Consider the following 27,673-nt stretch of genomic DNA (forward strand, 5'->3'; position numbering starts at 1 on the left):
TAATATTGCTCTTAGGAGGTTTTCCAGAGGATGTTTATTTGTATTTAGTTGCCTTTTATTGTAGCTGTTTAATTTTGTAAAGCTAAAATATGGCTTTAAGCCCTCCCTATGCAGAATTGGCCAAATAAACTAATGTCAATAAATGTGACCCAGGTAGTGATTTACAGTCAATTACTTGAACATCAGCTGCTCAGCACCACCCTGTGACACTCGTCGTGAGAAACCCTTGAGAAATCTCCGCCCGTTTCACAGTAACTTCCGCCCTGATTCATGGGAATAAGTAAATAAGGAAGAGTTCTTTACCTCCTTTAATTATATTACCAGCTTTTCAATAATTGAGTATCTTGTTTTTTATTGTTGGCACAGACTTCATCCACATGACAGTCACAAGGCATGATGTTATCTGCCTTCTCAATAGTGCATTTCATTTGTGGTCATCTCTAAAACCGATTCCCACTGTGGTTTCAATCAATCCTTCAGTAAATACCATCATGACTCAAAGATGTTTTTCCCTCAGTGGTGTACAGTATAAGATAAATACAAATAATTTAAAAAACCATCAGCCACACAGTACTTTAATGTTTTATGTATGGACCCCATAGTACTGACAGACTGAAAACATCATCGACACTAAAATGGTGTTAAAAATATTCATACCACATGATTGTAACAAAGAGATAACAGAGTGGCCTGAAGCATCATCCTGTTACAGGCGTGTATCGTTGTTATGCGTTGGTTGAGGTTTACCAAAACTTATCGACATGAAGATTGCATTAAATGGAATCAAAATGGTTGGATAAGTGGGATATTTTATTTAGATTAAAGCAAAATCAAACTGTTTGGGGAGAAACTCATTAGCCGACACGTTGGGTCAGCTGGAGTTCAAACACTAATTAGAGTGGAATCTGTCCGCTGTCACCTCATCACACATGGGCCGAGTTGATTCGGGAGTAATTTAATTGCATACTTTATGTCCGAATTATACTTGCCCCAGCGGCTTCATTGTATGGCGAGGACAAACACTTTTTATGTCATGATTTTGTACACTGGTGATGGAAGCCAGGACTTTGGACAGTATGTCCTCTTCCAGGTTGCAAATCATTTGATGCAGTACAATTATAAAAGAATAAGAAAGATGAACGATCCCATCCCAAACACAATAAAAGCACTTTTGACACCACCCAAAAACACATTTACTACACCATGGAAATTTGCATAAGTTGTTTTATTCATTTTATTTTGTCCTCTTTATACTTCTTTTTTTAGTTGTTTTGTCTTTTGTTGAAGTGGACATCCCATCAAGTCAAGCCCGAAGCCCTGAGTTGAGTTGTTTGCACATCACCCTCTGAACTGAAAAGAAAGAGTAAGAGGAGTGGAGTGGGGTTTTCCTCCTTCTCTTTCTCTCGCGCTCTCTTTCTCTCATTTATAACCCAACTCAACCTTTTTTTTCATTTGTTTGAACAAAGAGTGTACCGTACAGTATATTTACACATCACACTCACTGGCTGTTTAACAATTTCCACTCAGATGATGCAAGGAAGATTGAACTTTCAAGATTTGCTTCTTAGATTTCATGTTTTTCTACAGTCTTGTTCTCCTTTGATCCACTTTTCCTTCTCATGCTAACTTTGCAGTGAGACTTTCCTTGACATTATTGTAATCATCATCAACACTATCATCATCATTTATCTTTTTCATCATCATCATAACATCATATTTACCATTAGTATATTGATATAACTCTTTTTTTAGATATTCCTCTCTGACAACTGTACAATCGTACACAGTGTTTGACTTATGTATATGTATATATATATATATATTTATATATATATATATGTATGTATATGTACATATACATATATTGTATATATATTTATATATACTTTGGGGAATATATTACTTAAACCTAAGAAAAAAGGAACATAATCCCAAAGAAAATATATTAGTATCCCAAAGTAACAAAATCATGCAAGTTTTAATGTATTTGTCCAAAAAAATAAGCAAAAATTAACATAGTGGATGGAATCTGGTTTTATTTACAAATTGATCTTGGCACTGTTTTTTTTGTCTCTTTGCTGGAAACTGGAATGATCATAAAGAATACTTTGGATTACCGAGCATAACACTCTTGGTATTTTAGATCAGTGACCTGCTATAAAATGCAGGTTTGAGAGACATTCTTTTTTTAAACCACAAAAAAAACGATAAAAGTTAGAGGGGAAAGAACAACATTAGAGAGTTGACCAGGAGGGGAAAACATAAATAGTGTATAGAAAATGTATTTCACTTCAGTTTTACACTGTGGCAGTTTCCTCTTTTTTAGGCAGAAACCCTGTGACATCATGTCTACTGACATTTCCCCCCCCCTCAAATATACAGGCTCCCCCCACGTCTCATCAGGTGCACTCACTGGTTATTGTTCGGGTGAAAAACCAATAGAGAACATTGATTCTGTCAAAAAATCTTCTTGTAAAGCAGCATTAATTGACTGTGGCAAATAAAATGAAGGAGACAAAAGTAACTGACAACCACCAGTGCATACCTACTGCCTCGGGTTGAGGCAGGCAGGGGAAGCCGTCTAAAATTTCGAGTGTTGCCTCGTCAATCAAGTGCTTGACTGTTGATCAAAATATATTTTGTGTGCGCAAACATAAAGGTGTGTGTGTGTGTGCATGTGCATGTGTGTGTGTGTGAGTGTGTGTGTGTGCATGTGGGTGTCTGCATACATATTCAGTGCAAACACATTGGGTAAAAGTCCCATCTAGACCATGGCCCATCAGCTCTTTTGTTTCAACTGAAACACATAAATCTACAGTATCGTCCATCCCTGACCATCTGACGACCTCCTTTCTCTTGCAGGTCTCTGTTGCACCTCTTCAAAGCGATAAACTGTCAGGCAGACGGACACGCCTTTTTGTTCATCCAGCCTGGTGGCGGGCCCACTGCTGCCGAGCGACCCCCACCTCCCTGCCAGGATCCGGTCCTAGCACAGCCCAATGTACTTGAGATTGTTCTGGATGATCACGTCCGTGACGGCGTCGAACACAAACTGGATGTTGCTGGTGTCAGTGGCGCAGGTGAAGTGCGAATAGATCTCCTTGGTCTCCTTGTTGCGGTTGAGGTCCTCAAACTGCCGCTGCACATAGACGGCTGCCTCCTCGTAGGTGTTCTGACCTTTGTAGTCAGGGAAGCACACTGTCAGAGGAATACGTTTGATCTTCTCAGCCAACAGGTCCTTCTTGTTGAGGAAGAGGATGAGCGACGTGTTGGTGAACCAGTTGTTGTTGCAGATGGAGTCGAACAGGCGCAAGCTCTCGGCCATGCGGCTCTGTGTGGATGTGGAGAGAGAAAGGATAGAAGAAGAAGAAGATCAGGCCGAGTCATTATTTCAGAAAAAAAGGAGGTATTTACATTGAAGCATCAACCCAAACTCGCCCGATCTATCACATCATGGAACCCGAGAGAGAAAATTAGACCCTGCATGGCAAGAGTTCACTGGCGGCCAACAGTTCGGCTTCCATGTGACGTCGACGGAGACTTGAGACGCAGACACAGGAAGTCCTGCGCTTCAACTCAGTCACAGACAATGTGTTGCTTTACTCATTACAGAAGTGCACCGTAACAGCTCCGGCTCTATGATACGATGATATTCTTTTATTTTTCACGAATTCATCTTCACAAAGGTCCTCCAAATTAGGTGTTGCATTCTTTTGGTTTTGTTTCACGATAATGGAAATCACCGATGTCCTGCAGATGATAAATGAGTTACACAAAAGCAAGGAAGTGCACAGCTGCAAGAATGTGAAGCAAAACCAAAATATGAACCATGTGATAGCCACAAGGATTAAATCACAACTTAACACTTTACCAGACCTAACATGTATTCCTTTTAATGTGGTATGTAACGTGTTTATCAGAACAAGACATAACGCAAAAGAATTGTTTTATTGGTGCAATCTGTTGATTTTGGTTCTGAAGAGCATTCGTGTGTGTTTGTATGTGTTGGTGTGCATGTACACGCTCATGTGACCGTAGAACAGAAAAATAAAGTTGATGGCATGTGGCAACTGGCCAGTAGCTTGTGACTGGGAGGTTGTCAGATGGGAGCCTGCTGCTGAAGAGGTTACAGACCTGCGCAGCGTGAAAACAGATACTGAGAGGAGGAGCGAAGGATTAGACCATCATGGTGTCGATTCTAAACTAGCCTTGCTTATTACCTTCGCATTGAAAATGCGGAAGGTTATGTTTTGATCGCCGTGTATTTATTTATTTATTTATTTATTTGTATGCGTGTTATTCGCATAACAAAAACATTTTTAAACCGAATCGCATGAAATTTGGTGGGATGATTGGTTATTATCCGGGGACCATTAGATTAGATTTTGGGATCGATTGGGTCAAAGGTCAAGGTCAAGGTCATGAACATGTCAAAATCTTCTTGAATCGCATGAAATTTGGTGGGACAATTGGTTATTATCCGGGGACCATTTGAGTAGATTTTGGGAGCAATCGGGTCAAAGGTCAAGGTCATGGAAAGGTCAACATCTTTTTACTATAGCACGGTCAATTTTTATCCAGTTGGCATGCAACTAATGCCAACATGTTCATAATCCAATGTCCAATCTTGTGATATGCGAAGGTATGCGCTCTACCGAGTGCCCGTTCTAGTTACCTTCGCATTGAAAATGCCGGAAGGTTATGTTTTGATCGCCGTGTATTTATTTATTTATTTATTTATTTATTTATTTATTCATTCATTTATTTATTTATTTATTTGTATGCGTGTTATTCGCAAATCTCAAAAAGTATTGAACCGAATCGCATGAAATTTGGTGGGATGATTGTTTATTATCCGGGGACCAGTTGATTAGATTTTGGGATCGATCGGGTCAAAGGTCAAAGGTCATGAACAGGTCAAAATCTTTCGCAGAACTCAAAAAGTATTGAACCGAATCGCATGAAATTTGGTGGGATGATTGTTTATTATCCGGGACCAGTTGATTAGATTTTGGGATCGATCGGGTCAAAGGTCAAAGGTCATGAACAGGTCAAAATCTTTCGCAGAACTCAAAAAGTATTGAACCGAATCGCATGAAATTTGGTGGGATGATTGTTTATTATCCGGGGACCAGTTGATTAGATTTTGGGATCGATCGGGTCAAAGGTCAAAGGTCATGAACAGGTCAAAATCTTTCGCAGAACTCAAAAAGTATTGAACCGAATCGCATGAAATTTGGTGGGATGATTGTTTATTATCCGGGGACCAGTTGACTAGATTTTGGGATCGATCGGGTCAAAGGTCAAGGTCAAAGGTCATGAACAGGTCAAAATGTTCTTGAATCGCATGAAATTTGGTGGGATGATTGGTTATTATCCGGGGACCATTTGATTAGATTTTGGGATCAATCGGGTCAAAGGTCAAGGTCATGGAAAGGTCAAACTCTTTTTGTACCATAGCACGATACATTTTTGTCCAATTGGCATGCAACTAATGCCAAAATGTTCATAATTCAATGCCCAATCTTGTGATATGCGAAGGTATGCGCTCTACCGAGTGCCCATTCTAGTTCAGTGTTGTATACGTGCACTATTATTGCTCAAGTTAAAAACTCTATATGATTGGATTCTGTATGCCCATTAAGACATCCTCATTATAATAGATTGCACACAAACATGTTTTGCCCGTCCCATTAAACAACCTCGATGACACAACACAGAAGGAACAAACTAAGGCTTTGTTCAATACAAATTGCACAAGGATGTGTTCGCAGATCCTCATTCTGCACTCATCTTGCTTCATTCATGTATCTTCCTTTCTCTCACATGCTATTCCCCTCACACCGAAACATAAGCTCTCCTTTCTATGAGTATGTTTTCCCCGTGGCTATAGACTGGCCCTTAAACATTGAACACTACAGAGTGATGTCTGACCGTTTGACCTCACTCCTCCTCTTTCCAGGGTGTGGAAACAAGAGCTCAGCTGGGGGTGTACGGCAGGAGACGGCAAGCTGCGCCCGGGAGTCGATGGTCTCTTCGCCTGGTTACTATGGCGCTCCTACATTAAGACTTTCTTAATGGGAAGCAGAGGGGAGGGTGCCATCTCGGAGCACTAAAGCATGCAGACGCTTTAAACACACACTTCTTTCCCCCTCACCTCTTCCTGTCAGAGTAGACCAGAGGCGCAGGCTTTAATTAAGCTTAAGTATTAATAAAGAAGCCTTTGCTTTGTTTCCCATGAACACAAATCACTTCAGTGTATCGCCACCCCTTTGCAATTCATTAAGGCTAACTTTAAATGCCACAGTCTCACAAGAAGAAGTGTTTTGCTCTTTCTCTACCAAGATGGTCTTCTACTTCAAACTGGGAATTATATTTTCCTCCCTTTCAGTTTAATTAATTAATTAATTTGGGTTGTTTTTCCTGATCCGATGTGAGGTTCTGGGTCCGGGATGTCTATGTGTACAGATTGTAAAGCACTCTGAGGCAAATTTGTAATTTGTGAGAATGGGCTATTCAAATAAACTGAATTGAAAATTGAATTGAATAACGAATATTAATGTGGCAGCAACAGTGCTGGGTTAAGATTTCAAAGCAAACATTAAACACAGTTGTACCCAATTGTACAAAATGTTATTCTTGCACGCGAATCTCATTAAAATCACACTTGTGATTATCTGCTCTGCACATGTGTTTATGTTGTGGATGAAGGTAGATGTGAAAATACTGTTGCTGATTCTTAATTATTTGTGTAATGTTGTGGATGATACAATATCATTTTCTCTATCCGCTATCGTTCAAACATAAAAGGATGGCAAACAGCTTTGTTCAACGACGAGGCCGAGGTGACACGAGTGAGCTAACATGTAGCATGCTGAGTCACGTGCGGCACTAAATCTTCAGACTCAAGGTCATCCGATAGTATTTTCATTATTATTTTCAGTAACATTTCAGGTCAATTGAATCTGGACAACGTACAATAAATCAATACGATAAATAATCTTCCGCCAATGTGGAAACATTACCAAACGTTTTTTTTTTCACAATCTCAATCTGTTTCCCGGAAAACTCTTTCTCAAAATGCATTCGTGCCACATGACGCAATTCAGTTAGATCATAGCAATATATTTTGATAAGCCGCGAGGAAGTTGAGTTGCTGTCGCTGAGTGAGGGAGAGCGTTGCTGAATACATTTTGAGACACCAGTCTGTTTCTGAAAGGATCTGGTGTGATTTAAAGTCAGCGATCAGGGAAACTGTCATTTCACGTTCAGATCAGTTCCCCCGTCGTCTCGGCTGAGGCTTTAAAGGACAAGTGCACATCACAAACGTTGACGTAAAATCACGAAACACCAGTGATTTATTTCCATTCGTCTTTCACGTGACGGGTAATTAATTCCTGTTTGTAGAGATTAAGTCAAAGATGATTGCGACAATGGAAATGGAGCTGCCTCGAACACCATCTTAAACAAGCCACATCTCAGCTTTTCATTTTCAGCTCACAAACACAGGATCCGCTGCAGTTGCTCAGCCACAGTCACTGCATATAAATCTGCTCAACACATTCATGATACTGCACCCACAAACACTCACGCAGTACACCTCATATCTATTCTCTCCAGCGCCAATGTTTGTTGCACCCCCCCCACCTACTCTGCTTCTTCCCTGCTCTCCCCTTCTCATCCTCCCTTCCCTAGTCACAGCTCACTGTCAACAGCGCAGGATTAGGAGCGTTTGACTGGCCTGTTGCTAAGCAACAGTAGCCAAGGCAACCGTTCCATTGTGAAGACAGGGATGGGACAGGGGAAATGCATCAGGGAATGGGTTGATGAGTAAATGTTACACTGTAATTATTATTGTGTGTCGTGTGAGCTGGTGCAGTGAAACTGAGCCGGCGTCGATCTCGTCCGATTGAGTTTGTTTTCTGCTCGTGTGACATCGTCAAAAGCTTTAAAGGATTACATCACTAGGATGATCACTGGACACAACAGGCCATCTTTTTTTTTTTAGATGACAACTTCTTTCAAAGCAACATTTTTTAAATATATCTGACTGTCGCCAACAGTGGGAGGGGATAAATTAATAGTATTTATGTGTGTCTATGTATTAGGCTATGCAGGTATGTGCATATACATGTTAATATGTGTGCAGGTTTTTGCATGTCTACCCGTATTTATATATATATTCTTTTTTATGTTCTTGTCTGAGTACCTTTGTATACGTACAATGTGTACATCTTTTCCTTTGCATGTGCATATCTCGAAAACCAATAAAAGATTTGATCACAAAAAAACCACATCTGACTATCCCGGAGCCATTAATTAGTGATCACAGTACATATGCATGCACAACAAATCGGATGAACCCTAAAAATGTGAGCGTTGCCTCTTTTAGGCGTGCCATTCAACTTCTATAATCTCTGTTTTGCTCGTTCACACAGCATTCTGCTTCTGTGGCTCTTTTGTTCCAGAAAGTTGAATCGTTGCCTTTTTTTTTGCACTGTTTCATCTCACAAGGGTTATGCCATTGAACATTATTGGCTCAGCTGGGTTATGAGAAGTAAAGTAGATCATACATATATTTTCTGGCAGGTTTATATTGTGCTCACATGAGTAAAGAAGACATTACTAAGCAATCAATGTATATGCTGTTCAACAGCTTCACCTAAAATGTATTCCACATATCTACGTGTCTTCATGGAAGGTTTGATCGAAGGAAAACATTTCTTAGAAATATGTACACATATCCCCTGAGATCAGCCTGCCTACTATTTAGCTATTTATTATCATTCTTGCTCTACTTAATTGTCAGTATCTGTTTTCTAGTACATTGAGATACATCTGTTATTGCATCATGGTGGCTCAAATGCTTATTTCCTATTCATTTAACTGTCTAGAAGCATGTTTTTTGCTCAAGTATTGTATTTTGTAGGTATTGTATAATAGTGTGATATTGTGTATGTATATTTGCAAATCTGCTGATTTGTTTCTTTCATTTCCTATACCACTGTAGCCAGTTAGTATTCTTTCCCCTCTCTGCACCATAATCAGGGTCAGTCCTTTACCCTCACATTGTACTGACCTTCATTCCTTTAATATTAACTGATGTTTAACCCGATTGAAAATAAACTTAATCATTATTCTGCGTTGCTGTGGTGTGACTGCATTAGACTAAATACACACCCCATGCACAGTGGGATATTCAATTTAAAATGTGAGTAGATCATCTCTCCAGGTCATACTTTAATAAGATGTGCATCCTGATACACATCTGCACATTTCCTCCCATATGCCTCTTCTATCCATCCATTGTTTATTGTATGTAACTGTAATTGTACTTGGGGGCATTAAGGCGCACACACACCACAGTGTAATTTCAAGTTATATAATATTAGCCTATACTATGGACAATTATTTACCCGACTAAATGTAGACTTTTCCTCCATGATTGTCTTGATTATTTCAGGATGTGCGGTCAGGTGAGGCAGAGCCTTTTCATAATGAAAAGTGTAAAACAAATAATGATCAAATAAAATAAATATTCATCTTTCCGTCCAAACAGAGGAGGCAGCGAGGGCAGGCAGAGCGGTGCCTCACCTCAGATTGCGCAATCGCTCACACACTGGGTTGAGCGCATGCCTTTTACTTTCTCATCGTTTGCCACCCCTGTAATATTTCCAGACACTTTTAATAGACGTCCTTTTTTTCCTGAATAGGTTGTTTAGTTCATGTATGTGTGGAACAGATTTGCTGTTGCTGATTGACATGACACTGCAGTGAAAAAGCAGAGGGAAGGCACAGTACCTCTGCCTCCATCAAGGGGGCGTGCGAGAGCCCACAGGTCGGGTTTACGCTTGTTCTGCCGGAGCTCTTCTTCTACACTTCTATTCTTCTTCGTATATTTAGCTTTTAAAGCATCGGTGCCGGATCGCAGCGCACGCGATCCCGATGGAATCAAATAGGTCCCTTACATATGTGTGTGTGAAGAATGCTGATATGAAATAATAAATAACAACCAGTAGTCAGTGTGCAAGCTGCCAGTTGAATGGTGATTTAAGCTCCTCTATTGGGTTATTTGTAAATCTGTCAGCGCCTCACCAGCCATGCACCTCACCCCACGTCACTGGATTATTTAACAACACGTGTTTCTTTAAGTCTTTAAAGTCATGAATATTAGATTGAGCCTATATCGTGCTATTGCCATGGTGTTAAATCTGCACTTATTGATGTAACATACGTCACACATTTAGCATTTTATCTCATTGCTAAAAATACAAAAGCTAATAAAAATATTAAGAAATGATAGAATAGCTAACAAGCTAACCTTCCCGAGCACCCATGGAAAAAAAACATTTTAGAAATGCAAAACCATCACTAGACTAACTCATGATTTGTTATTAGTTGCATGTTTTCATCACTAATGTGGCTCTGTGTCCCCTCAGTGCTGGGTTGGACGAATGGACCGACGACTACATGTGAATAGCATCAGTTGTAGTGATAAAGAATAACGCTTTGTGTGCTCATCGCAGCAGCCGTTGCAACAAAAATACTGGCAACAATGTGATATCCAAAACACATCTAAATCTCAAATGTACAAGATGTAATTGGACGGGAACACAAAGGCTTTGCTGTGAACGGTTTCACTTGAATCAGATAAGGCAACATCTTACAAGGCCTATAAAAATCATAGCCGGTATTAATGTTGCTATGTCACAAGTTTGCCAACGTCCAACTGAAGAAAGTTCTGGTGTGTTCACACAGATGTTTTGCTTCACGTGTTCACTTTTGATCCATTGTTTTATATTCTCTCTGTCTTAGAATATGTTTGTTTTTTTCTCTGACCTGTGAACTCCCATTGCTTCACAGTGCCTCCGCATTCTGCTAATCCTCACAGGTACAACCTCACACTTTATTCTTCGAACTCAATTAACACCATGCTGCATTTTTCACCTCACACTTTATTTTTAGTGTTTAAAACTAATTGATTTCATGTTATGACCCAGCATGGTGGATTTTTTTTGTTATCCGGGTAACCCATGAGTTATCAGGCTATTTCAGTTACAGGAATGACAAAGTTTCCTTTGTTCTCAAGGTATTAATTGTGTATAAAGAGGCTTGCATAGATACTGGAATCTCTTTTGTAAAGAAATGTGATCATGCCTGTGACGAAATAGGAAATAGCTGACCCCTCGTAGCTGGTGTAGCCTAAAAAAGTAAAATAGTATCTATTGTTGACCTTCCATTATCAAAAAGACAGTTAAACAAGCAATAACTACCCAACTATTCCAAAACACCCAGATAACAAAACAAATATGTTAATCGCTAAAATTCCACAACCATGAAGCGGAGATAACAAATGGCCATTCATGCCCCGAGCCAAGGAACTTTGGATTAGGACCGTCACATTTGGATAAGGCTTTCTAAATTGTGTATGAAACAAAACTAAATGAACTGTAAAGGGATAGCATTAATGTGTTTTTAGGATGAGAATGACATGATGAGAACAGTGCAGAGTGGATCTAGATAGGAATTTTAGGAAAACTACCCTCTGCAAGTGTGCCTTTTGCCTGTTACATTAGGAACGAGTAGCTGCTCAGCACTTCTAGTAAATTCAAATCAGGTAGCCCTCTCTCAAAAAGAAAAGATAACTCATGCAACCTTTGATCCACAACTTTGGGTATATATTTCATGTTTGTAGGGATTGAACATGTTACGGAGTTGCATTCTGTAACTATAGACCTGAACTCAAAGGCACTAAGTAGTCCACTTGGTAGAATGCATTTCAACGCTGTTTATTTAGGTCGGGTTTCCTTCTTTGAATGATAAGCTGTTCAGCAGTTTGGTGCTGTAGGAATCTTTCAGTCAGCGAAAGATTGTGCATTTGTTTCCACTAAAGTAAACATACAGTCATTTGAAATGAAAATGCAATGTACTTGGTCTACTTAATGAAATGACGGGAAACAATCATATTTTGAATTCCTAATTGGTGCATCTAAAATTGTGGAAATTATTTCCTTTATTCTTTTATAAACGTGATCACGTTAAATGGAAGTAATCATCAACCATCTTTCAAAACATTATTTTGGAAATACCCATTATTCAGTTCAAATTGACACTACCTGGAAAACCTGCATGATGCAATCATTATATTTATTTATTTATTTGACAGAAATCTCGAAACCAAGGTTATTGATATCCCATTTTTTAGATATATTGGCTACCCTTCTACTTACGTAGAGTGTGAAAAGAGAGAGAATTTGTGCTAATCGGGTTGATATCTGACCTCTGTGTTAGGGCGAGGGGCTGCAGTGTGCCAGCATGTGTTAGTACATGTGTGCATTAACATACATTTACTGTCAAAATGTGGGGCCTTAAAAAAGAGATTGTTCTTACCGTCTGGTTGTCCTCGTAAAGTTTGAGGTCATAGCCACTTAGCTCGACACAGAAAATGATTGCAGTCACGCCCTCGAAGCAGTGGATCCACTTCTTTCTCTCCGAACGCTGCCCGCCCACATCGACCATCTTGAAGGTGAGCTCCTTGAAGGTGAACTTGTTCTCCACAATGCCGGTGGTCATGTCGCGGGACCGTAGGATGTCCTCTACAGTTGGGATGAACTCAGGCGCAGAGATGCGGTCCAGATCATTCAGGTAGTAGGCGGTGTTGTCCTCCAAGTGGTACTCATTGGACCGTCGAAAGCACTCCAGGACCCCTGAGTCAGCCCACAGGCGCTTCATGACCCCCAGCAGCTCTGTGGTGATCTCCCCTTTGCTCTCGGCCGGCCCTGTGAGCGCAAAGAGCTGCACGGCATCGTAGGCGCGGTCGGCATTGTGGAACTCGATCTTTAGGGTGGCGAGCGCGCGGATGATACGGGTGAGCGAGTCGATGGCGTTGTACAGGATGAGGGGCTTGTATTCCTTGCAGGCCTCCAGGTTGAAGCCCCCGCTGTGGATGATCTTCATCTGCTTGACAATGGTGCTCTTGCCCGAGTTGCTGGTGCCCAGCAACAGCAGCTTGATCTCACGCCGCTGCCGCTGACTCTCTGAGCGCAGGTGGCGATCGATTCGCCGCGAGCGCCGCGCCGCTTCCTTCTCCTCCGAGCTCTGACGGCATCCCATGGTCCTCCACCACGTGGCGAGCGTAAAGGAACTCGTGCTGCTGCTTGATGGGAAAGCAAATTAGAACGAAGCGGTGACCTAAAAGGAGCCGGTGGAAGAGTTGCGGAGGGTTTCGACTAAAGGTAGCGACTTGCCAGCGGAGAAGCCCGACGGAACTTCACAACAGACCAATTTAGCACGACGCAGGAGAGCCACCACACTGAGGAGTGGCTCAGGAGGGTTTCATTCTGTTTGTGGAGGGGCAGTCGCTGAGTCCCGTGTGGGCAGAACCCAGACGTGTGGGATGCCCACACAGCGCCTGGCACCGAGGGTTGGACTGCCTGCTGAAGCCGATGGAGCCGGGGTGCATAGCAGGGGCTCCCCCTGAGGAAAAGCTCTGGGAAATAGCTTGGGAACGTTACGTATATCAGAACACAAATTGTTTGGGCTTGATGCGTGAGAACAGCAAAACCCCCGCACTCTCCTCCCACATGGCTCTTGTGGTACGTTGACTTTGTTTGGCTTCTGCAACCGTCCACCTTAGTTCGATGTTGGCCTGTTTTGTTCGATGTTCCTTTTCAAATCGTTTCCGCTTCTTCTGTGGTGTGATATCTCCCGAGCAACCGAAGGACTGCAGTTCTGCCAACACACAAGACAAAAAGAGGAGAGAAATGAAATGCACGTTCAAGACAAGTAAGAGCAGTTTTGAAATATGCTTATTGGCTTCCTCTTATGCATTAGATTAATACATGCAGCCAGGAAGCAGTTATCCTGGCTTGGCATCGAAGCAGGAGGAAACGGTAAGCTTGGCTCCCTCCAATGATTCGAAATATCTTAACCTTCATCTTGAAAACAAAATCTGGGCCCACCGGCTGAATCCAGCAACCCACACTCCGCTCTTGCTGGATGGATAAACCAAAAAATTATTGTTTTTGTCATTGTGCCATTCAAACAAGTGAACATTGGTGGTTCCAGTCTTTATGCTAATTGCCTCTTGGCTCTAGCTCTACATTATCACACTGACAAGACAGTAACACCAATCTGCACATTTCAATTTCACGACAAACAAAAGAAAACACATCACATGTCATTATTTATCTATTAAATGTAAATGGGCTGATTAGCAATGAAAGCACATACACTGACCTGCACACTTCCCGTGCAGCCAGTGCCTTGTGCTTCTAATAGTTACACACCTCAACTCTCCCTCAGCAGTCCTGTGTTACCATCGACCCTGAGCCAAAGTAGATTTCAGCTCACCACGCCCATCCATTTAACACCACGGCGCACACACACAGACACTCATTATATACACAATCAAGGTCAAACAAACGCATATCAACAGAAGGAGAAAAACAAACTCCCCTATTTGAAAGGGAACAGGTGCAGGATTAACATGACACACGTGTTTCCTTGTAACCAATGGCGTCTTCCTCCCTTCACACGACAACGCAGTGCTCTCAGAGCTGCTCAGCGCAACGTATCAGGTGAAATGCTTATTTACTCCCGCAGTGGAAAAAAACAGGCTGGAGCCAGCAGGTGCCTCTTATGCTTTCATTCCCCATAAAGCCCTTTTCTGCTGCCCATATATCTGTGTTGTTATCTTTAAGATTACAGTATATGCAGTTATCAGAAAAAAAGATTTTAAAAAGTGGGTTTCACTCAGCTTGAATATATTAGCTGCTCAGGAGGCCTGGTTTTTCCTCTCGAATTGAACAAATACTACATTTTAATTTAAAGGAAATAATGTCTGATAGGATATGATAAATGTAAAGTAAAAACACATTTAAGAGCAGTGCAAACCTGTGGGAATCTGTGATAAATAGATGCACATAGAAACAAGCTGCATCCTGTTGGCTGAGTAACAAATGTGAAATCATACTGTGGCCTGGTTTGGTTGGCAAAATTATACTCTGCAGACCTGAGAGAGAGAGAAAGAAAGAGAGAAAGAGAGAGAGAATATTTCTCGGCGCTCCGTGAGTGAGGTCCACTCTTCAAATGACGGAGAGGACAAACAGAGCAGAACAAAGCCATAACAAAGCATCACAACACAAACAGAGTGCAGAGCATTGTTTCCTGGCTCCAGGCACCTGACTACCCTCTCAAAATGGCAGAGCCAACCAAACCGGTTCATGCACATCACTGATTTTGAGAGCCTATGAAACACAGTAATGCTGCGTGTGAAGTATTTTCAATTTGCTATTTCAAAAATATGCAACACTTGCATTTCCGCACTATTTGAAGTCACACCACTTTAGATAATTGCGAAGGAAGTAGCGTAGTGTAGTGCCAAAATCAGTGTGTATTATTATCAAATGAAATGTGTATTAGTGATATTCCTCATGCTTTTACACTGAATAGAATAAAACATGGTGTGTTGCTGACTGACACTGATAACTTGAGCATACAAGATCAGGACAAAATGCCTGGAACTTCGAATAATAATTTTAAAAAGAGCAACAAATAATGAAAGCACCTACAGGATGAAACATGCTTACTCGTATATACCGTCTTATTTCCACATGATGCCTACAGTGTCATCATCTTTACTCATTAGGGTTTCATTTCCTGGCTTACCTCCTCTGGTAAGTCCTATCTATCCTCATATATCTGTCAAACCATCCTCCAGAGAAAAAGTGTTCGGAGGACACCTGTGCTAAGTTGGCTCCGGTACGAAGAAGAGGCGTGCCACTTTAAGAGAAAGTGAGTGGCAGTCGAGCCATGGGGGACACAGAGAGGCCAGCATCTCAATGTATCATGAGGGCTGAGGTCATGTGATAGCCAAGATTAGACTGGGCTTGGTCACTCTCCTTCACAGCCTCTGCTGCACACGGTCCATCAGCTCTCGCTCCATGTGATTACCTCCTATTGTTAATTATCCATGCTGCAAATAATTGCAATCTGGCTCTGAGACGAGTACATGTAGTCACAGTGTATTTCTATTGCACAACTCTCTTCTTACCGGTTGTTGAGTCTACAAAAATCGTGTTAAAATTGGGGTCAATCACTTTAGGTTGATTGGTAATTTTAATCCATCAGATCCTCAATGTCATTGCTCACACACAAAATGTGTTTGAAGAAGAATGCAATATATGTTATGGAATCTACAGATGCCAAGAATACACTCAAAAAGATATACATCTTCCATTGATGATGAAACACACATGGATGTACCAGTGTGTTTAAATGCTGTGGATATGTGTCGCCGCCTAACACCTGAGAGGATAAGACAACCAAGTTGGTAGGATATATTCAAAAAACCACAAAAAAACAACTTTCAAAGGGAGGAAATGGAAGAGACGGTCGGCAGGTACAACCTCATCTGTTTCCAGGCTCAGCGAGCACATCATGAGGTAGATGGTGACAATAAACTTGGTTTTCCAGGTCAGTAGACTTTGTTTAACATATATAGAGCATTCAATTATATCACATAGCAGCTTTTCTAAAGAGCTACTCAAGCATGTTAAATCCATTATGTGTTGCTGTGAAATCGATCTCATCGTGTGCCATTGAAGACACATAATTAAAAGAATAAAATCAATCAAACCACATGATTTCAGAGAAGTAATGCATGTGAAGCAGTGATGCAGTGGTATTAAGCACGATGAGTCCCACGAAGGCGTGTCGAAGATGAGCAAAAGCAGGGAAAAAAGTTTCTGTCTGAGAAAAAAAAGATGGAAGGCACTTTCCTCTTGTATTCATCTTGCAATGCTTTATGAATGAGGCGGGCAGGTGTGTGGTCAGCAGGCTTGCATTTCAAAAGGAATCGGATGAGGTGCCGTCGTCAGGCAGTAGGAGGCACTTCACAACATCTGTCGTCATAAATAACTGTTGTCTTCAGCAGGGGACCAGCAAGCATGTCATGTTTCTCATTTATTAACCAATTACCAATTTATATGGAGACCAATTTACGCCAAATTGCCGATTCATCACAGCTAAGTAGGCCGCGGTCTTGGCATATTGGGAAACTGGGCTGCAATGCCTTGTGACTCAACTCATACACGGACATGGATGTTAAAACAAAAGAGGGCATTACACATGAAAAACATGTTTTAAAGATGGTACATGTTGCAGCATAGTCTTTACATTTCAGAGTTTTCCAATAGCATTTATTTTTGGGGGGCTTCTGGTAAAATGTATGCTCACACTGCAAGCCCTGTTTTTCAAGATAGTAATAGGTAAGTAATACTGAGTCATCACAAGTCGTGCTACAGACTTACAAACTCCTAAACAGATAAACAAAAATTGCTGAGAAAAAGGCTCGACCGTAATTCCCGCCACCGTGAGTGCCACCTACGTTCACTTTAAAGGTGAACACGATCTACTGAATGTGAAGAGGTTCCAATATTCCCGTTAAGTCACAGACATAAATGTATTGTGTGGCATAGATATCCACTGTATTGAGCACGCTATAACCAAACGGCCCCGGCTCTGTTCTGTCTGGTAATGCCACTTGTTCCTTGAGAGACGATGGTGAGTCACCGCTGCGTCCAATCTGCCCTCAGTCCAACACGAGAGGACGAGAACAAAGAGCTTCCCAGAGGACTTGTCCGTGTACATTTTATATCATGGATGCCGTGTCCGAACCACCACAGCCGCCAACTCATCCTCCGTCCGCCAGAGGCGCCGCAAGCAGTCCCCCGGCGGGAGGAAAGAGGAAACAAAAAGACTCCCTCGTCGCTGCCACCCCGGGCTGAAGGGAAAAAACAAACTGCCAAGGTGTACAGCACAGCCCCCGGTTAGGGCCACTATCAGCAGACGGATAACTCACATGAACTAGAGGCCGATGCCACAAGTGGACATGATAAGTTGGCAGTGTGACTTCAGAGTTTGGTCAAATGTTGCCTATTCTTGCCTATTCTCGTCTTGCTATGAGTCGTTGTTTGTTTTTATACCTGATTACTAAACTTAGATCGTATGGACTCATTAGTAGAAGTGTGGATCTGCAACTCCTGTTAACTGTTCTACAGAGAGATTACAAGCAGATACGTTTTTTCTTCTTCTGTGTCGCCAGTTAACTTTGCGTCTGTTTTCACAAACGCTTTATCTGTGACCAACATCTCTCTCTATTTCAACAATTTTTGGGAACAAAATTCGGACAAAAAGGGATCGTTTGCATTGCGCATTATCTTGAGTATCTTTGTCCTCGTAATGTTTATTGGCATCTACTGGCAAAGCGCAGCAGCCAATGGTGTAACTCCATCACTTACTCACCTGGTAAGTAAGGGACAGACTTTCACATCTGTAGTCCAGGTCCTGCTTCACTGGGATCCAGACAAAATTAAGGCTAGTGCTCAATCAGCATTGTCATTTAGATGATAGAGAAAGGCACTTGTATCTATGGACAATTCATCTTTGACTATTCAGAACAGTATGGTGCTCCAGAAATGTGACCCTTGATGAATTGTAATTCATATCCATATGTCTCATGGGTTACTGAACCCTATGTGTGCATCATTCATACAACAGGCCAACAATTGTGTTGTAAACATGTTATTATAAAATTACGAATAATAAGCGCAATGCATCTCTAGCCTACTGATAGATGTCTTCATTGTTGCTCCCAGCAGTTAGACTCCCTCCAGCAAACTAGCATACAGTGCAAGAAAACAAAGCAGCTCACATGCTTTACAATCAGCTGAACAGCGCGCATGCGTTCTTATCCAAAGGCTGTAGACACTGGAAGGTTGATTCCTGCTTCTGACTATAGCTTTCCCCTGACAGCCCAACACAAGGAGGCTACTGAAAGGCTTAAGGCTGTCTGGCCGGTGTTCATATACAGTCATTTTTACTGATATATAAGAGAGTGATTCTTACGATAATATCCTAAACCCCAAGAGTGAAACAGTAGCTAATCGCCTGATCTGCAATAAATCGTGCTATTGTGTCAAGATTAAGCAGTTAGGGTAGAACTGCGATCAAAAGTTTAGGCCGTGTCGGATAATTATGAGCTCTATGGCAACTGTTAAGACCAACTCCATGCGATATTTCCCTTCTTAGTCATAGTCTATGGTTTCAAAATTGTAGAAAAAACAAAGAAGCAAAGCAGCGGATAAAAAAAGGGGACGTAAAGTTGCCCGGCCGAACGAAGATGGCCTCTGAACGAGACGAGAGGTTCTGCTGACGAAACGTCATCAATCTATTGTTGGCACGAAGGTAGTGAATAAGCAATGCATTAGTGGTAAAGTCTGAGGTGGTCAATAGGTATGCTTTCCTCAACTACTGATGTTTTCAAAGTGGATTTGCAGTTATGAATAAGACTGCTGACCCCAGGGTGACATTCATAGGTTTGTTTCGATCGTTGGAGCTGTGTTGTTGTTATTGAGCTACGCCAGCGCATCAGCACTGCACACCTGCTGAATAGTTTCGAGCATTACTTTTGAAAGAGCTGAGAAACACAAACTCTGGTAGCGACGCTGTTGACAGTTGAAACAAACTATAATCCGAAACCGTAAACAGAAAATCAGCACTCAGTAACAGGCTTTAATTTTAGTTTTAGTGTTATGCCTCCAAAAACATATCACCAAATAATGTCTGTGCAAAGGTAAGATATTGAATACTGATATATTAACTTGTTTGGTAATTGGCAAAGTGATCGTAGTCTTGGGGCTGTAATCACTGGAGGTTTTTAATATTTAATCAGGGGCAGACGTGTTCTACCAGCTCTTTTCAATCAAGCACTGTAGCTGTTAATTCAAAGTTATTTGGCCAATAATCATTATTTGTCAGAAGGAGGTGTCTATGGACTTGATTGGGGGTGTTGTCGGTGTCAATATTGACCAGTTTGATAGAGTGTAGTCTAAATGATGAACGTTAGAAATAGATCTTATGTTAGAAAAGGTCAAATGGACATTCAGGGGCAATAATGATATGTTGAAGAAAGTTTGCATTTCTTTTCTGTTATGATTTCACCAGCGTATCAAACTGGGACCATTTAAATTAAGTGTAGGATGAGAGTACTACTCTGTTTATATGTGTTGAAGCTGTTTGTGTGTCTGTTTTGGGGTCTTTTGCTGTTTTTGTCTCTCTCTGTAGCAACACTTAAAGCTTTGATCCAGAATGACAGGAATATGTCTCAACAAAACAATTATACATCACTAATATGTTGTTAAATACATTTACTTCTCATTTAACTCAAAACTTAGGGAGGAATCTTTGAATCTAAAATAGAAAAAAGATATTGAAATCTACCTTGTAAAAGGCAACAGACACATTACCTAGCTGTATAACCCAATATTGCTCTTTTTCTGTCTAAGTATACGATATAATCACGCTCTCTAGTTTTATCCTGACTCCAACCTATTGAGGCCGACTGCCTTAAGAGTAGAGCTGCGAGGAGTCTGGGATCTGTTGTTCATGCTCGAGCTACTGGAAGGAGTACAAGTGATGTGACCAGTCTGGCAAGGTTTCCAGGAATCTTTTGATAAAATGGAGCTGGCGATTATAATCTTAATCTGTCAAAATCCTTTTGCCGCAATAAACGTCGGAAGCATGAAGTGTTAAAAAAGGGCAGTTGTCCTTTAATTCCTTCCAATACCCCTGATTACCAATTGTCACACTGCATTTACTGTATGAATCTAGATCAAGAGCAAGTGGGTTACGTTCCAAGGGACAGAAAGAAGCTGACCAGAAAGTCTTAGGTGGGTGATCTGTAGGGAACTCCAGGGTTTGTATATCCCTTTCCTGGATATAATAATAATAACGTACACCTTTTTTAATCTCATCCTTAGTTCTTAAGGAGCAGTGGGCTGCAGTGAAGCGGCCGGGGAGCAACTAGGGGTTCAGTGTGTTGCTCAGTTTGCACCATTTAGAATAAGAATAAGAATATACACTTTTATTTATCCCCAAGGGAATCTCTCTTCTCTTAATTTATCCCATCTTATTTTATACAGTGGGGGCTGGTGAAAGCGAAGAAGCAACTGGGTTCAGTGCGCCTCAAGGACACTCAACTAACACTTGCTGGGAGGGGATGGGGAGACCCCACAACCCTGCGGTTGCAGGACGGCCCTCTTACCCCACTGAGCTAAAGCCGTAAAGATGTATGTACTTTAGCCGTAAAGAACTGCGTCTGGACATGGCCTACTTTCCCTACAATAATCCAGTCTATTTTCCAACACTAAATGCGGTCTCTTTGTATGTCATCCGTTGTGAAGAATAGCGAGTGAAAAATGACTAAGCAAGGGACCATGTCATTCAGGCTGAACAAGAACACCTAGTTAACCACATTTACACAGTGGAGACACATTTAAATTGGCTGTCAAAGAGCCTCAAGAATGAGCCTGTCAGCAAAAGTGTGTCTAGGATTTCTCTACGAGAAGACTCCTGGGGGAATTTTGAAAGCCTCTAATGTCATATAGCACCTTCGCTTCATAGGTCAGGAGACATTGTTTCGAATGGATTTTGAATTGATGTTGTCATTATGGTAAGGGACCATCAGAGGGGTTTTTTGTTCGTGTAGTAAGGCTGTAAGGTAAACTCCAAATCTCCCGAAATCAGTTCTGTGTCGCTTTATGAAAGTTACATTATAACTGATATTAATCAGTACTTTTAATATGGTATAAGTGGTTGAAATCATGGAGAATTATCCCCCTTCTCTGCAGCTTTACAGAGCTGTATAGCCTATTTAAGCAAATTGTTATGGTTCTGTCTCCTGCATATTTACTGTCACTACAATTCGCTTTTAATGGAAAGAAAAAGAGGAAAAAGCCAAGCATCAAAATGGTAAACCGACAATGTAAACAGCTCGCGTGAAGAGAGTCAAAAAGCCCCCAACAAATGTTGGTGGGGACCAAAACGGAGCTAAGAAACAGGAGTGTTCCTGGATTTGAGGCCTGTAAACACAACTCCAAATGAATGATAATGTTGCTCCGTGTCTCCTGCCACTTTTTGTGTGCACTCAAGGGGAAAACATTTTACAATGCAACTTGAAGAGAAACGCTGCTCTTAGCTCATGACATTCATAACATGCAGGAATGCGTGACGCATGTTCTTTTTCCAGCGATGTGAATCTACCTATTCATTATGGATGGACCAAATCATCTGGGAGTTGAAGCTAAATAAAATATAAGCAAGCAAATTGAATTGTCATTGGATTTATTGAACAAATGATATCGTATTATAATAATCAAACTTCTAAACACCTATTGTATCTCTCATAACTGTTTGTTCAACATTTCGTGCTATCGCATCACGTAATCGCCGTCGACATGCTGTCCTGAACGCGGACTTCAGAGAAGCTTCCCCGTATTGTACGCATGTGAGGACACTACTCATTCATTCTGAGAGACAATGCTGGGCTGTGTTCTCCTCTCCGCCGAAACAGCGGGCTGTTTGAAGGCGGGGTCGGGGTCAGGCCCTCTATACTTTTTTGTGATAATGCTCCGTTTAACGTTCCTGATCTCAATAGCCGTGTTCCCCCTTCTCCAATCCAGCAGGTCACACACTGAGTCACAAGGCCGGCCAGAGACGACAATGGCGTGTTTGTGCGCAGGCTGAGTTCTGGGTACGCTGTGTGATGCGGAGGAATAAGATGGCCCGAGGTGGACACGAGAGACTTGTGTGCATGTGCTCACTGATGTACATGCAAATGTGAGCACACGTGTGAGTCTTTGGATATCTGTCTGCTCAGATCGTTCACTGCTGCTGCGCACAGATGTTTTCCTGCCTTCGTACGTCTCTCACTTAGATCAAAAGCATTCCGGATAGTGCCATACGCAGTCTAATCTTCATTCAAACACTCCAACTTCATATCCATTTGGGTCGTGGCAGATGAGATAAACGCTTTTTGCGACAGAAGGAAGTTGTGGGTAACGGAGACTTTCTGGCTACAACCCACAGACAGTATCCGCAGTTGGTGATTTGATAACTGGAACAGGAGACGGTGAAATCGCTACTGCAGTACACGCAACAGCCATGAAACCACATTATCGGCACAATAAAATAAATGCAGTAAGGGACAATGATGAAGTAGCTTCTAAAAGGAATAAGAGTAAAATATCTAACATATTGCAGTGGGGCGGTTGCCCATGCAGAGACTCTGCAAGAGTTACACCAAATGATCAAATCAGCATCCGAAAAATGCCACACCTATATTTTAATTAAATGATGTATAATCTTGTTCTATTGCCAAGCCCTCAACTGATGCCCGCCAACAACTGAACAGTTCTACGTTTACGGGATGAATGTGTGGGTAGGGGAGAGATATGACAAAATGGCACCTGTTCAAACAGCGAAAGGCAATTATACTGCATGTTAAACACAGGAAATCAGAATTGATTTATCTACAAGACCACAGTAGTGGACTGTCGAGGTCACTGACACGGACCACCAGCTTCACTCCACTTTCAGGCCTTTTCTCGGAAAAGCAAACCGGCACGCCCTCATCCAAAACAAGCTAATTGTTGTGCTATAAACGTTGTGTCGTATCTAAGAAAGCCTGAAGTATTCAAAGAATAACATGCGGGCTTAGACGTGCGTTCATACACTCCTTTCGGTGTCGACCAACATCCCCCACCAGTATGGAGTAGGCCAGACACTCCCTCACCCCCCCCCCCCTCCCTCCCCTTCTGCCACCTTGTTGTCATATGACCGCTGTTATGTGTGTGCAGTGGAACACAACGTTGCTCTGTTTGTCCCCTCTGCTCTGCCCTCTCAGATTTGAGTGCTGTACGTGAGGCCCTCTCACTCGCCGGCCTCGTGAAAACAGACATGCCCCCTGTATGTGACGAACAGCAACGATGAGAAAGGAAGGCACAGAGAGGGATGATTTGAGCCCCAGGAAAGATAACTCACTCATTCACAGAGCCACGCCCTGAGATTTTGTTGACTTCAGCCGACAGCTTTCCTCACTGACGCTTTACTGTCACGTCCTTATTTGCCCTTTCTACATCTGTGTCTGTCGAAAACACTCGACTGCCAATCAGTGTCTCCTCGTCGTTTGTGTGGAGGATGACACTTTGTCCCAGGAGGTGACACCTTGGCCGGGACTCAAGGCCTAAACAAACACAAATGCCGAGCGGGCTGAAACAAAGCGATGCCCTGTCGGAAAATACAGAGTGACAAAGCAACTGAGAGATCTGAACTTTATGGGCACATAATTCCTCCATGGTTTAATGGCGTTCTGCAAGAACCCTTTCGATGTTAATGCTCACGACCACGAAAGCAAATGTAATCCTTGTACTTCCTCTCCAGGAGAAAAGTGATATCTTACATTAATCATTTTATAAAGTAGGATGCCAAGGGAACTATGTTTGGCCCCCTTGGTACTTAAGTGTAATAGAGCTGAGTTTAATTGCCCAAGTCGACTGTGTGCTCACCTAAAAGGTGTAAGATGGCTGAAAGTGCACCGGAAGGTGACATTGACCTCCTCAGTGCTCGAGCTGCCACCTCAAAAGCCACTGTCCCTTTAAAACCAAGTCTGTCCCCGCTGCCTCTGCCATTATGTCACCAAGTGGAGTGGATGTAGCAAGTAACAAAGGAGGTGGAAAGAGGTCAACTCAGCATAGGTTTTGTCACACATTTTGACATGCAACAAGGCTGCTAGAGTGGCACAACACTGCATATTACCATTATAAACGTCCCCAATGCGGGACTAATAAAGAATTATCTGATCTTATCTTCAACAAAAGAGAACAAAAACATCAGCTGTTGATGCGGTTGGAAGAAGCTCCACGCTTACTTTATGCTGGTTTAAGAATTCATGTTGAGGTTTGTGTATTTGGCGAAAAAGAACACTTTATCAAAATCGGACCGATTGTATTTCATCCAATTATATGTTCAGTATTATTTTTAAAAGTCTGAGTAAGGGTACGATGACATGTTTCAGTGTGTGTGTGCGTGTTTGCGTGTGTGCATGTGTGTAGGGAAGCATGTGATTAACCTTTATATTCCACACTGGACCTCGTCGTCCATCCTTTTAAAGCCAAGGTCATTAGTGATCTCTGACATTTTTTGACAGCTTATAATAATCATTCATTTGCTTGCAGAAGAAAACTGAAAATTCAACACTAATAATTAGGGTTGATTGGAGCTTTCGTCACAGTTGATGTGACCTTGGTTTGTCTTCTCGTGGTCACATAGTTATGGAGACTAGTAGTTGATAATAAGAGGAGAACAAGATCACAAGTGGAAAGAATCAACAGTCACTCTGAATTGTGGTTGAAAAACACCGACGGCGACGTACTGTCTTGACGACAAAATGTTGTTTGCATGCAAAACATTTATTGTTATGCATGCGGTTCTGATTCTGGCTGTGATATTATGGGCCGCTGTTTTTCTTCAAGTCATTGACATGAAAGCAACATGACGTGCATCTTGTTGAAATTGCATCATGAAGAATTAAGTATCTGCACATTCTGGTAAACGCCCTAAATCACAACTCGGACCCTTTGAAGTTTTAATGAAACCAATACTGCACTGATTACACCGACAACAATACATCACTTTACTACGCTTTCAGTCATCTAGACTTGAAAGAACATAAGGATGTTAATATATTTGATTTATCAATAGTGGTCATTTGAGGTTAGAAAGAAATGAAGCATGATATATATGCATCTCAGCTAATGGTAGAGAATAATATCGTGCTTCAAACTGCTTATCTTAATTGCATAATGCTAAACATTAATAACAAACAGTGAATTCAACTTGCAGCTCCCCACAAAGGCGTATTCCAAGCTGTCAGCATTACACTATGACAGCGATCAATATTCCTATCCAGTATAATTGCATTTTTATCACAAACGTGAATCAGGCAACATGCCACAGGTTCAGCAAAAGTATCAATCTATTTCTGATCCATGTTGGTATCAGTCCTGCTCGAGAGATAAGGGCATGGTGGAATGTATCCACCATCTTCGCCTTGATTCAAAGATGTCTCAGTCACAGGCACATCCAGCGTTTTCTCTTTTTTCTCTCACATGCTCAGAGAAGCGCTGTCTCTCCACCGACGTGAAACAATCGCGGCCTTTCTCCCTCTTTTTCATCCAACCTGTTCCGAATCTTCTCTTTCCTTCACTCTCACTCTTGCTCTCTGCTGCATCAACCTCCGCCCCTCTGCCCCATCTGCCTCCCTGCTGTTAACCCCCCCCCAGCCCCTCGACCCCTCCCTGCACTGGTTCTCTCTCTCTCTCTTTCTCATGTAACACAAACACACATACAGTTCGCACAAATACACATGCTCTCCTGATGCTGCACAGACGATCCCAACCCCCATCGAAGGAATACAGTCAAACTCTGTGAAAGATAGAACAGATTATAGAATTGTAAAGAACATGCTGTGCTCTCTCCCCACTTGCCCAATCTCCCCGTTACGATTTCATAAACTGACACAAGTTCACCAAATAAATCCCAACGGAAGATTATTAATGAATGGTGAGGTAAATGTACCCCAAAGAACAGCAGACAGAAAGCTCCACTCTAATTCTACAATGTTCCTGCGCTGCTGTCAAACCAAAATGTGCCCACTTACCCCCAGTGCCTGCGAGCTTCGTGGGATTTGTACACTTCCCACTGCAAATGTACAGTCAATATCTCGTGAAGCCCGCTGGAAGTACCGAATACCTGATAGTGTGCGTTTACTCTCTCATTTACCCTCTTTCCATTTCTTATCTTATGGCCTGGACAGACACTCACATAGACATACGCACACACACGCAAACACACACACACACACACACACACATCTTTGATGCATCCTTCACTTGTCCTACATACAGTAATTACAGGAACTAAGCATTCAGATAAAAAACATTCCACATGGATCGAGGATGCTCTGGGGAGATGATGAGTCAAGATGTAAGAGCAGCGTCCGTTAGCTAGCAGGGTGGAGGAGGGGACTGGACACTGCCTTGGTGCCATCTCTGAACATCACCTTCCCTATTCTACCAGGAAAACATACTCGCCCTCCACAGAACCACTGCAATGAAATGGCATCTTGCTCTTCCTCTGTGTCCAAACCAGAACCAGCAGGGTGGTGATCACAAAAAAAGAAGAAGCTGTGTGTCTGTTTGAGAAGAGTCAGGCTTACCGTGTTCACACGCCAGCATCCATTTACAAAGGATACTGCAGACAAGCCCTTACAGGGAGAGAAAGGCTCTGTGCAATCCACCTTTAGTCCTGCTGCTTCATCTTCAAATCTTCCTCATATTCACAGGGTGACACACTCAAGCACATCTCTCTCTCTCTCTCTCTGTCTTATTAACGTCTGCGTTCTGTATCCTCTCTCGTTTGCTCCGAGGCAGTTGAGACACTGCAGCGATGGGGGTGGAGGGCGTGTATATATATGTGTGCGTGTGTTTGAGTGTGTCAGAGACAGAGAGGCAGAGAGAGGGAGTGCAGGACAGAAATGGAGGGAGGAGTCAGCAGGGATCGAGAGAGAATGGGGAAATGGTCAGGATTAAATTATGAAAGAAACAGACAGAGAGAGAGAGAACCAGGCTTTGATGGGGTTGCTGCAGCACCCAGTGTATCTTGATATCATGCTATCAGGGTAACATAGACCATTATGAAATCTGAGCCCCTCCGGCTGGAATGGAGATGATACAGTGAGTAGATCTGGAGGTATGATATGGTTTGCTGACCA

General features: G+C 42.1%; 1 protein-coding gene across 1 annotated transcript; it reads right to left on the minus strand.

The window, feature by feature from the left end:
* Positions 1-335: 335 nt before the first annotated feature.
* gnaz (guanine nucleotide binding protein (G protein), alpha z polypeptide) lies at positions 336-27,326 on the minus strand. The gene is made up of 3 exons (XM_056432863.1): positions 27,119-27,326; positions 12,391-13,731; positions 336-3,331 (listed from the first exon to the last, which is right to left on the minus strand). The coding sequence occupies exons 2-3, from the start codon at positions 13,111-13,113 to the stop codon at positions 2,987-2,989; spliced, it is 1,068 nt and encodes a 355-aa protein (XP_056288838.1). The 5' UTR covers positions 13,114-13,731; positions 27,119-27,326; the 3' UTR covers positions 336-2,986.
* Positions 27,327-27,673: the final 347 nt, after the last annotated feature.

The sequence above is a fragment of the Pseudoliparis swirei genome, chromosome 15, assembly GCF_029220125.1.
Source record: "Pseudoliparis swirei isolate HS2019 ecotype Mariana Trench chromosome 15, NWPU_hadal_v1, whole genome shotgun sequence".
NCBI lineage: Eukaryota > Metazoa > Chordata > Actinopteri > Perciformes > Liparidae > Pseudoliparis > Pseudoliparis swirei.

Bases quoted from the DNA above. Each gene is read 5' to 3' on its own strand.
- gnaz (XM_056432863.1), bottom strand. From the start codon at position 13,113: ATGGGATGCCGTCAGAGCTCGGAGGAGAAGGAAGCGGCGCGGCGCTCG. The intron at 3,332-12,390 runs GTAAGAACAATC...ACATCCACACAG, and splicing joins TTTACGAGGACAACCAGACG to AGCCGCATGGCCGAGAGCTT.